This window comes from Ylistrum balloti, unplaced genomic scaffold (assembly GCF_031769215.1).
Source record: "Ylistrum balloti isolate Yb309-2 unplaced genomic scaffold, AGI_CSIRO_Ybal_v1 Utg371210, whole genome shotgun sequence".
Lineage (NCBI taxonomy): Eukaryota > Metazoa > Mollusca > Bivalvia > Pectinida > Pectinidae > Ylistrum > Ylistrum balloti.
In genome coordinates this window covers 185,859-198,948 of record NW_026782657.1, presented here as the reverse complement: position 1 = coordinate 198,948, position 13,090 = coordinate 185,859, and the positions used below count along the sequence as shown (strand labels likewise).

The following is a 13,090-nucleotide window of genomic DNA, read 5'->3' as shown; positions in this document are numbered from 1 at the left end:
ATACCGACACTTACCTACTAATATCGTACAATACCGACACTTACCTACTAATATCGTACAATACCGACACTTACCTACTAATATCGTACAATACCGACACTTACCAACTAATATCGTACAATACCGACACTTACCTACTAATATCGTACAATACCGACACTTACCAACTAATATCGTACAATACCCTACACTTACCTACTAATATCGTACAATATCCTACACTTAAAAATTAATATCTTGCTATATCGTTCACCTACCAAGTCATATCGTCCTTTATTTTACACTATTACATATCGTAATGCTTAGTACACTTACCAAATCATATCGTGATGTACCGTATACTGAAGTTGGATCTGCGGCACAATTAGCTGGGCACGTGGCTCTATAATTTCAACACATATTTTTGTTATTAAGTCAGACTATCCAGACACTGCAAATTATCATATTGTTTATTCTAAACGTGACCTAGACCCTACATCAACAGGAAAGAAATGTTATGACATCAACAGAATCTTGCTTTATAAATACAGTTCAATGCTAAAGATTACACCAAGATCCATAAAAGTGTAGAAGGAGAATAAGACCAGGTGTTCCGGACGGGTAAGCGTCTTCTGCTTTATCGACGTCACCAGCCATATCAGAAGTAAGACGATAGTATATAGTATGTAAACGGCAATCGAATACATTGATAATTGATATACAAATAGTTTACCATTCTGGAACATAACATATCAACAAGATATTTTATGGATTTGTTCATGATAAAAATCCTACCTACCCACATATAACTTCACAAGTTGTATAGGACGCTGAACAAGACGTCGTTCCTTTATCGTCATATACTGGAAAAAACATCAAATTAATCATAGTTATATACGGAACACGGCTGGTTCAATGTATTATTCCATCCCGTACGGCTAATTCAATAAAATAAAAATGACGTTTTACCGCTGGTTGTCAACTAAGAATTTTATATCGGGTAAAATTAAAACTCTGATAAGATATCGTCGAAATACAAAAATAAAAAGGAAAGGTGACATTTGAAGATAAGTCAATAGTAGATCGTGTAAAAAATGGTGAAAAAAGGAGCCTATCACAAAGAAATGATAACAATCGCCAGCACCAGTGGCATTTTAATCGTACCAGGTGGATAACTAATGACGTCACTATACTCGAAACTTGTTCCGCTGAATTGTGACGTCATTACTGAATTCACTCCATCTTATCGGATGAGATTTTGACTCGGTATAACTAGATACATAATTGATATTGCTTCATATGATATGAATATAATAAGGCGTTTCTAAAAATGACGTTAAATCTAGAGGTATACCTAATGCGCTGTTGTTCGCCGATCCGTTCGGATCAGTTACTCCGCATGTGTAACGTCCGAATTCCTGAGGTTTGGACATGCTCAATACTAACAATGTATGGTCTTGCATGATGAAGTGGGTAGGGTCAGGAGAGACAATCTGTCCGTTGTGATACCACGTGACACTAATCGGCTGTTCCCCGGATGCTTTACAATCTAATGCGAAGTTGTTGACATTCTGTTTGAGTCCGACCATTGGCGTAGCGATTTCTGCCTTGGCCGCTTCTGATTGGTTGAGAAATCCAACAAACCAAAACAATGTCTGAATACTTGGATTTTTTCTGAATGATATTGTAAACACCCGAACAATATTCAATAAGCATTGATTAAAATACAGATTATCACTATTCACTACACTACGAGGACCTGACAGTTGTTAGTAAGGGGTCACGCCCATATGACCTTTTAACCGATCAATCAAAACGAGGCTGGTAAAATCTTGCGAGAGACTGTTTCTCCTCGGCTTTTATCATGGTTGTCGTCATTAAATATATAATATCCGAGTGTCCCGAATTTCAACCATACAAAGATGAATGCACCCAACGCAAGCCGCCTATCACTAAAATGGGTGTACATGTATTTATTGAATAATACATGCGTTGTTTGTAGATTCACATCTTTTGTCACCATAACTATCTCTATAGGAAATTTAGTGACAACGTTAATATCTTAACACTACTTCTATTGCCTGTTCCATCATTCAATTCTTTCTCCAATGTGCATGCGCAGCCGAACAGGCATATGGAAGACGAGTTTTGATTGGTTAAAAACAAAAAGTTGTATGTTAAGAATTGAAGTCTTTTGAACATGGCCCATTACCAGCCTAGATCACATCTTCATGACATAGTGTATAATGATTATTTTTAACTTAATCAGGTTGATCAATTGGTTCATGTTTAACAGGAGTGTCGGATGTTTAAAACTTTTTTTACATATATCAAGAAATAATTAGCAAGCCTTGTAAGCTTTTGACTAACATTCTTTAAATATTTATTTCCTGTTTCTGGTCCCTGTCTAAGACAGTACAATACATACATTGTCTGAGGGATATATTTCCTGTTTCTGGTCCCTGTCTAAGACAGTACAATATATACATTGTCTGAGATATTTATTTCCTGTTTCTGGTCCCTGTCTAAGACAGTACAATATATACATTGTCTGAGATATTTATTTCCTGTTTCTGGTCCCTGTCTAAGACAGTACAATATATACATTGTCTGGGATATTTATTTCCTGTTTCTGGTCCCTGTCTAAGACAGTACAATATATACATTCTCTGGGATATTTATTTCCTGTTTCTGGTCCCTGTCTAAGACAGTACAATATATACATTCCACAATATATTCTACAACTGCTCGTCACCATTACCAGTAACACTTTACCTTTGACTACAAGGTTGGTAGTTGCGGTATCAGTTCCGAATGAGTTGGTGGCCCTACATATATACGGTCCAGCGTCTTGTTTGCTTACACTAAGAATGACCAGCGTACCATCTGTATCTTCGTAAGCGTTGCTTACACTGGGCTTTTATACAGAAATTATACAATATTTAGAGACAATTAGACTTCAAACAGTTGATAAACAGCCATATTTAAACACGTGTCATTTATTCTTGTTTTGTCTATATTGTATCGAAAAAATACTGACCTACATATTGTACATCCTTTGTTTACGATGGATCAGCAAGTCTGACCTACATACATCACGTGTCTGACCTACATACATCACATTAACATGCAGTGTAGAACACATCATTTCCTGTATATGTTTACAAATGTCGCGCTTAATTCATCAACTTGTGTATTGCCCAAACAGTGAAAATGTGCTGAAATTTCATTGAAACAAATTCTGCACGTTAGAGTAATCAAAACCATAACTAAATAGTTTTATTGTTTACAAAAGTTCATGCATGCTTTGATGTTCATTTCCTTCGTAAACAGATAAATATCATCGGTTTGATCTGCAGGTGACAAACCGAGTTAAAAAGTGTGTGGTTTAATAGCGTTGTGTACAAAACAATAATAGCTTGTTTTTGCCACGAGTATTCAAATTGGTCAATAGCGATTACAGCAATTACAGGCGATTGGTCTTTTCACTGGTTCAGTAATTTGTTTATTATTTCCATTGGCATAAAACTGCAAAAACTGAAAACTTAGATACCGCTAAAGAACATATTAATGTGCATGTAGTCTGTGCCCAATCATTTTACTTATTGACAATTACATATGTATAAACCAATACATTTTCGTGGTGCTTGATTTTCGTGGATTTTCAAAAGAGTACTATAGCATGGACACTTATATTTCAAGAAATATACCGAAATACTTATGTTAGCAGTGTGTTTGATTTGTGCACACTGAAAGTTGATAATGGATTTTTATTATTTACGTAATAGTCGAAAACAGATCCTCCGCGAATAACAATAACTGTACGTTATACTGAAATTTAATAATGATTGAATACCAAAATTTTGTAACAAAAGCACATTATGTTATATTAAGCGTTTGATAACCCTTTGTATATATTTTATCACCTGAAGAATCACCATTGGCACCAGTCGATAGATATAGTGAAATCTTAGCTCTTATTTCATACTAGAAAACTCATCATTAATCAAACTAGATATTGTCTACCCAACAGGAAAGTCCTCTCTCATATACAAACCAGAATCTGATCAGATATCCAAATAGTTTGTATGATGTTATGGTGATAATATGAACCAGATATACTGACAGGTACTAGAGATATTTCTGATCGGACGCCGGACACGACATAGGACGGACGGACATTGGTAAACACAAAGTATTGTGTTACATACCGGAGTGAGCCAAGAGGTGGTGGGAGGCGGTTTGCCCTGGGCATCACACCGCATACGTATTGTCTCTCCTACAAATGCCTGCAGGACAGGGATGTTGATGATCTTCGGAGGTCCTGTTTATATAAAAAAAAAAATGCAAATTTACATATATATATATATCTAAATGTTTTACGAGGAGGTCTTTGTCAGAGTAAAACATTTATTAATAGGCTATATAACATTTTTAATTTGACCTTTACGTACCCTTGGCATCGAGGTAGGCGTGGAGATCAATTGTCTCCATACCATTTGATCCATAACAGATATATTCTCCAATATCAGAGGATGAGATGTGGCTAAGATGAAGCTGGGATCCATTCACAATAGGCGTAATGCCAGTCGTCACAGCTTGGGAAATGCCTGCTTGATTCTTGTGAAACCACGTGACAGCAGGGACAGGGTCCCCGCCAAATTTACATTCCAGAGTTACCGATTGTCCATTCAGTACAGTGAGGTTTTGAGGCCGTTCCTGTATTTGTATATGTTCTGAAACAAAAACAAGAACTTTGAAAAATATCACTTGGAGTACCGCAACAATTATATCTATACCAACACTGTTTTGTCAAATCCCACCATGAAAAGTTTTATCAAAATTTTCAAACTGTATTACCGTAAAATTTTTATTTTGACAAGTTCAAAATAGTTCATTAAATCATGAAATCCGTACTGCGTTCTCTTAATTTATTATTGCTTTAGCTTTTGAAAACATCGAAAACGACTTCTGTAGTCAGAGCTGTTTCGGTCTATTCTTTACTTACTATATACATCCAACTCGATTTGTTTGTAGGCGTTTCCTAATACGCTATTAGCCGTACAATAGTACATCCCGCTATCTCCCGGTTCAGAACTACCGATGATGATGTCATTTCCTTGTACTTGCGCATGCGTTGTGTTCTGAGTTAAGGGTGATGGCGTCCATTGCACTTTTGGGGTTGGCAGACCTTTTGGGTTACAGCGGAGGACCACAGGGGTGCCTTCTATAACCTTTATCGTTTCCTTAGGGGAAGTGAAACTCGGAACGGCTACAAAGATAACGATAGTATGTTTAATGGACACCGACATTATTATGCCTCTCTATCCATATAAATAACTATACATAAAATGAAATAAAATCAATTGTCACTTCCGGTTATAGTTTAAAGCTAGCAGGATGGTAAAATTTTAATTTTAAGCAATTCTAATAGTTGTCCAGATATATTTCAATGGCTATTGTTAGTACAAATGAAACTGATAACGTAAAAACTAGAAAGGCCACCTAGCACTTATTCCTATCGTGCTAATTCTTTACATATTATGAGTCCATGATTATGTCCTTTATTTCACGTGTGTGTACATGCGTCCTGGAATTCAGGGCATTGTGTAGAGTTAAGTCATTGACCGTGTACTCTACATAACACATCTCACATCGCCAGTAGTACAAAATGTTACATGAGCGTGAATTGACTGTCAGCACTTGGTCCAGTTTACTTGTAAGTATATTGATACGGAGATATGTGGGTATACGATATTTGTTTTCTGTTAACAATCATTTTATTCCTATACAAGACTTACATGTATAGATAATTTTCATAATTCATGAATCATGTTTAAAGTTTCTATTTTCTCCCCTCTTATAACTTACTTCTAACTGACAAAATTGGTGAAAAGTTTATCTCCTGACACATATAAATGTACCTAGTTGCTGTTTTATGTGATGTTTTGAAAAGTTGTCCTAAATATATCGATCTGGTGATTATACCTATGACAAATACAGTTATGTTATAGGCATCAAATTCATAATACTATAATGTATCATTCAGATATGATATTTTAGAGACAGAGTATCGGCCTCCATATGTTATGTATCCTATAGCCTGGTACATGTAGAGGGGAAGATAAAAGGGAGATAATCAGGTAGAGTCAAAATTTGGTGTGGGTAAAGGCTGTAATATGACAGAATGTCTTATATTGAAAACTTATTTCTTTTCAATTATTACTAGTACATTAATCAATCTGATGTAAAGATGAAAGTTAATGACTACATCGTCTTGTCAAGACATTGCATTGTTTCTTTTAGATTCAGGAAGAAAAGTGTGTTATTGGACAAACAAACAAGTGTTGTCACTACACCTATGTAACTTTGATGGTTACTTCTTATTTTGACCACCTTGACAGCAAATATGTCTCCTGGCTGTGACGATTGTGTATCCAAGTATGGAGCTCATTCTTAGCTGGTTACACTGTAACTGTGGCACGTGTATCTAAGTATGGAGCTCATTCTTAGCTGGTTACAATGTGACACGTGTATCTAAGTGTGAAGTTCATCCTCAGCTGGTTACAATGTGACTGTGACACGTGTATCTAAGTATGGAGCTCATCCTCAGCTGGTTACAATGTGCCTGTGACACGTGTATTTAAGTATGGAGCTCATCCTCAGCTGGTTACAATGTGACTGTGACACGTGTATCTAAGTGTGAAGTTCATCCTCAGCTGGTTACAATGTGACTGTGACACGTGTATCTAAGTATGGAGCTCATCCTCAGCTGGTTACAATGTGACTGTGACACGTGTATCTAAGTATGGAGCTCATCCTCAGCTGGTTACAATGTGACTGTGACACGTGTATCTAAGTATGGAGCTCATCCTCAGCTGGTTACAATGTGACTGTGACACGTGTATCTAAGTATGGAGCTCATCCTCAGCTGGTTACAATGTGCCCTGTGACACGTGTATTTAAGTATGGAGCTCATCCTCAGCTGGTTACAATGTGACTGTGACACGTGTATTTAAGTATGGAGCTCATCCTCAGCTGGTTACAATGTGCCCTGTGACACGTGTATCTAAGTATGGAGCTCATCCTCAGCTGGTTACAATGTGCCCTGTGACACGTGTATTTAAGTATGGAGCTCATCCTCAGCTGGTTACAATGTGACTGTGACACGTGTATTTAAGTATGGAGCTCATCCTCAGCTGCTTACAATGTGACTGTGACACGTGTATCTGACTGGATTGACAATCAAACGACAGTCACCAATCATATGACTCAGTTCCCTATCCTTGATAGTTTTTTGGGGTTGTTTTTTTATTAGATAGCATTGAGTACTGTTAACTGCAGTTTGGATTGAGATAAATAACTTCTACTTGAATTTGAAAATAAGATTTAAACATTTTTTTCCGCACTAAATGTTATGTTACAAGTCTGAGTCATGTACATATGTTCGTTTTGAGTTTTCTTTTGCTAGTACAGGTCAAGTGACATTCCATTGTATATCAGAAATTGGAACCTTCAATAAATCTTGTTACACTGAAATTAGGCTATATATAGGTATTTCTTTGATATACACGTATGTTAATTTTTCCAGTGAAATATCCATTTTAAAAACTTAAAAATAACTTTAATCTTTATTCTGCAAAGATGTCATTAGTCGCGGCATATTTGTTTACCTAGTATTTTATAGTCAATTCTCCATTGCAGTTTATAACTTGTGAAAAATGTTTTATCTTAATATCTAATAGCTCTTCATGGCTTATGAGTTATGTTCGTTATATACGACAAAACATAAAATCCTGGTTTGTTTTAAATGACTTCATCTATATTGCAAATAACAAACTCGTTTATTGTGTATAGCGATTTGCCTAAATGTACGACCGTGCATACATTTCAAAAGTTAGTTAGGAAAAACATTATTTCATTATTCATAAGCAGCTCTCTTGTCACGAGATGCATATCCGGATTTTCTCTCCAGCACCTTGCGGTTTTTAGTGGCCCCATGCGCAGAGCAGTGTATACAAGATTGCGGAGACAACAACAGTCGTTGCTCGGTGATACAATATTGAACAACTGAAAAAATGCTAAGATATTTTCTACACGAAAGTGCTTGTTTAACAATATTTCACCATACAATTCTGAAGTATTACATATTTCACAGTACAATACTGGAGTCTTACATATAATCTTACCTAAACTCTCACAACACTGGTTCTTGTCATTCACCGCAAGAGGTACCTGTCTCTCCTCTCCAGGCGCCCCTTTGGGTCCTGCTGGCCCCGCGAGACCGCGGTCACCTTGCGGCCCCTGTAGACCCATACTTCCTGTTTCTCCCTACACAGAAAATGTAACGGATAATTGCATCAGAGAATACCGTGATGGTTTACAGAGATTTTTCGTCTTCACAGGATGAAGATGTGGTAAAACAAAGGTTTATAGAATAACCCACACAGTTTATCATTTCTCTGTTATTTATGTACCATTTTGGGATTTATGGTCCAGTAACAATGCAAGCCTTAGTCGTGGGGCTTTGCGGAATTGTCGTTCACAAACTGTATCCTGTCAACAACCCATTGTATTATACAGGCTATAAGTACAGCGTTATGCAGCAGTTATCTGATTCAGAATTTAACATAGGGAGTTATCTGATACAGACGTTAACATAGGGAGTTATCTGATACAGACGTTAACATAGGGAGTTATCTGATACAGACGTTAACATAAGGAGTTATCTGATACAGACGTTAACATAGGGAGGTATCTGATTCAGAATTTAACATAGGGAGTTATCTGATACAGACGTTAACATATGGAGTTATCTGATACAGACGTTAACATAGGGAGTTATCTGATACAGACGTTAACATAAGGAGTTATCTGATACAGACTTTAACATAGGGAGTTATCTGATACAGACGTTAACATAGGGAGTTATCTGATACAGACGTTAACATAGGGAGTTATCTGATACAGACGTTAACATAGGGAGTTATCTGATACAGACGTTAACATAGGGAGTTATCTGATACAGACTTTAACATAGGGAGTTATCTGATACAGACGTTAACATAGGGAGTTATCTGATACAGACGTTAACATAGGGAGTTATCTGATACAGACGTTAACATAGGGAGTTATCTGATACAGACTTTAACATAGGGAGTTATCTGATACAGACGTTAACATAGGGAGTTATCTGATACAGACGTTAACATAGGGAGTTATCTGATACAGACTTTAACATAGGGAGTTATCTGATTCAGAATTTAACATAGGGAGTTATCTGATACAGACGTTAACATAGGGAGTTATCTGATACAGACTTTAACATAGGGAGTTATCTGATACAGACGTTAACATAGGGAGTTATCTGATACAGACGTTAACATAGGGAGTTATCTGATACAGACGTTAACATAGGGAGTTATCTGATACAGACTTTAACATAGGGAGTTATCTGATTCAGAATTTAACATAGGGAGTTATCTGATACAGACGTTAACATAGGGAGTTATCTGATACAGACGTTAACATAGGGAGTTATCTGATACAGACTTTAATATAGGGAGTTATACGATACAGACTACACAGGGTAGAGATTACTGTATATAACAAAGAATAAAGCGAGATTCCCCACAAGTATTACAAATTATTCTGTAAGTTATGAATTTGTGCTACAGCTGGGACATTTAACGGATTAACGAAGATGATTTCTTTGTCATTCAAACCTGCTGAACAGGGACAAACAGCCTAAGGGACAAATGATATCAATGAGTTTTGTTTCTGTTCAGTTTATACAGAGACGGCTCTAGTTTATATTTATCTGAATTGTATACATTTAGTCGAAATCCCTAAAGTCTACTATACGCATTTTTCTCCCGGACGTGACTGATAAAATATGAACTGCAAAACGTCTTCCTTTACCTTTTGTCCCACAGCTCCGTCAAGTCCCGAGGGACCCTGTGGACCCGGAAGTCCTCTTACTCCAGGAACTCCTTTCGGTCCTTCAGCTCCTTCGGGTCCAATAGCGCCTTGCAAACCTGCAGGTCCCATCTCACCCTTTGGACCCGTGCCTCCAGTGTCGCCCTTAGAGCCCGCCGGCCCGGCTGGCCCCAAAGACCCCTGTGGACCTGCCGAGCCTTTTTCACCTTTAGCTCCCTGTAAGCCTACAGGCCCTGTATTTCCTTGTAGACCTTGTAGCCCGACGTCACCTGAAATCACAAAACACCAAAATAGAAAGTCATGCCATTCAAACACATGGACGAAACAGACATGGAGAGTGTGGATGTCATATCCATGTCTTAAAAGACATCACAGACGCAAACTGGGCGAAAAAACAAGCGTCGAATATGACTTGACATGGTAACAATTTGTTTTATATACTAGGACATTTTACTAAATAGGACATCAGCGTTTATGCTGATGATATCACATCATACGACTTAAGGAGCTACATACCACAAAATGCAAGAAGATTAAAGAGAAATATTCAGGCAGCTTCAACATTACAGTAGCAATGACTCTTAATACTGACCTTTCAGACCCTTTATTCCAGGTGTACCTGGGGGTCCAATATCACCTTTAACCCCGGGATCACCTTTCACTCCCTGGTCACCCTTTGGACCTGGAAAACATCATTTTTGCTATGAATTTGTAGTTGTCAGTAAATTGTCAACAAAAATGTCTCTAAAGAAAATACCACCAGGATATATGATTGAAAATAGTGTACAAAAGACACACAAGAGAAAATCATTTTTGATACCAGCTATTTTACAAAAGACATTTTAGATAATAACACTTTTCGATACAAAATACTGTAAAAAAAAGACACAGAAAAAAATCATGCACAAGTCAGTAATTCCACGTTCTCAAATGAGAGCAAGGTATGCAACAACGGAACCAACAGACAAACTAACGAGCATCAAACACGTCCAGCTTCATATCACACAACGGACCCAACAGTCATACTAACGAGCATCAAATACGTCCAGCTTCATATCACACAACGGACCCAACAGTCAAACTAACGAGCATCAAACACGTCCAGCTTCATATCACACAACGGACCCAACAGACAAACTAACGAGCATCAAATACGTCCAGCTTCATATCGTACAACGGAACTAACAGGCAAACTAACGAGCATCAAACACGACCAGCTTCATATCACACAACGGAACCAACAGACAAACTAACGAGCATCAAACACGTCCAGCTTCATATCACACAACGGAACCAACAGACAAACTAACGAGCATCAAATACATCTAGCTTCATATCGTACAACGGAACCAACAGGCAAACTAACGAGCATCAAACACGACCAGCTTCATATCGTACAACGGAACCAACAGACAAACTAACGAGCATCAAACACGACCAGCTTATTGTTAATTTCGTCGAAGATTGTTGTATCATTTCTGAGACGGAACTATTGTAAATCTATGTTATTAGACCACCTCCCAATCTGGTTTTTTTCACATCCATCTGCACCAATGTGGATCTGCCACAGCCGCCTCTAAGCCTTCAAGAATTTAGGCTCTTAACATCACTGGCTAGCCCCCAAAAATACGAAACAGATGTAAATTCATAAATTAGCTCTTCTGTATTTAATATTGAATTCGCGTTGAAGATTGTACAAAAGACACACAAGAAAAAATTGCCTTTCTCCTTTTGTTTGCCAAGTAACGGTCATAGTATGGTGTACATAAGTTTTTAGAATGAAAGTGACAGACACGACGATTTGACTTAGCCTTGCATTTACCAATCTTACCTGGGAGACATATTGTACTGTTCTGACAATACTTGTCGAAAATTGCGAGCTGTAAATATAAACAAAACACCAATTATCTAAATATCAGGCATCCTCTTTCATTTTAAATAACATTTTCTGATCCATATCACGCTATATCAGACGTATATGAAAACGTGTTACACAATTTTTTCATAACATTACTTCTCCGGAAAACTTATTATTGATTAATTAATTATACTGTGAGAGTGTTAATAACGTTCCTGGTAAGATGGCGGTGCAAAAGACAAATATGGGAACAAGAACAGGCAGTACAGTAATGTCAAATTATGAACTCAACTCCGTCATACAGCTGTTTCGCCCCTTCTACAGACAGATTTTAATTTTCGAAATTCTAGGAAGCGACTGTGAAAATCTAAATTGTTCGAAACGAATGTCAAGTTACAATGATAAGGTGCACGTACATCACAAATCAATTGTTTCCTGTTTTTTCACTATTGAGTGTATTCAAATTATTCATATGTCCGTTCTGAATCGTTTAACTGTTCGAATGAATTAAACGCGGCAAGCAGGTTACGTCAAACCTCGGGGACATAAAGTTAATCGGCAGTTTTAACGATCTGCAATCTCGAAAATAGTACAAAAGACTTGTGAATAAAAATAATTTTGTATTAAGAAGTTTCAGGTTAGTTTAACTATCATTTTTTCTTCTATTTAAGTTTTGTTTCTTTTGTTGTAAGGCGTCCTAGTTTTGATAGATATCACATTCGAACTTACAAACATCTGTTTCCAAACATTCCTTCACCTTCATTCTAGTTGTCTAGATTATTAAGATAAATAGATAATTAGCAAAAGAGAAAAATTACATACCTCCGAGTTAGCAAGTTGTTCAAAAATTTGACTCATCTCTCCGCCAGGTTGTGTCTGTCGTGCGGATCTAGACTTGCCTTGGAAATGAAGCCGGTGTTTCGTATATTCCGCGAAGGATCTAAGAACATCCAGTATGCTTTTCTGACTGTTTTCATCACATGTCGTCTTAACGAAGTTTTTCTGTCAAAGATTATAATTATTATCCGTTATTTCGAAATTCAATCATTCCTACCTTTGAAAAAATAGATATTAGATTTAAAGAGTAAACTCTTTGAATTCCTCGCTTGGACAAAATCAATGTCTTGTCAAGATATACGTTCAAAAAAAATTCATAAAACTTACAGAGAATATCTATTTAATGGTATCAATGGTTCTGATACGTCGTAATGTTGTATTTTCTATATCCTTTCTCACTGTCGTTATTATCGCCTGTTTCTTTAACTCGATACCAGGACAAACCTAAATCACAAATGGTGTCGATGCCTTAATGAC

The 13,090-nt window shown here is 37.0% G+C and overlaps 1 protein-coding gene across 1 annotated transcript; it reads right to left on the bottom strand.

Annotated features, from left to right (window-relative positions):
• Positions 1-315: 315 nt before the first annotated feature.
• On the bottom strand, positions 316-12,657 carry LOC132561438 (hemicentin-1-like; the record flags this gene model as incomplete). Its single annotated transcript, XM_060226167.1, has 11 exons — positions 12,599-12,657; positions 11,750-11,798; positions 10,511-10,600; positions 9,901-10,187; positions 8,169-8,310; positions 4,988-5,251; positions 4,434-4,715; positions 4,191-4,303; positions 2,755-2,896; positions 1,334-1,597; positions 316-382 (listed from the first exon to the last, which is right to left on the bottom strand). Coding segments are annotated over exons 1-11 (1,736 nt in total), but the record flags the coding sequence as incomplete, so codon positions are not given.
• Between the last annotated feature and the right edge of the window lie 433 nt (positions 12,658-13,090).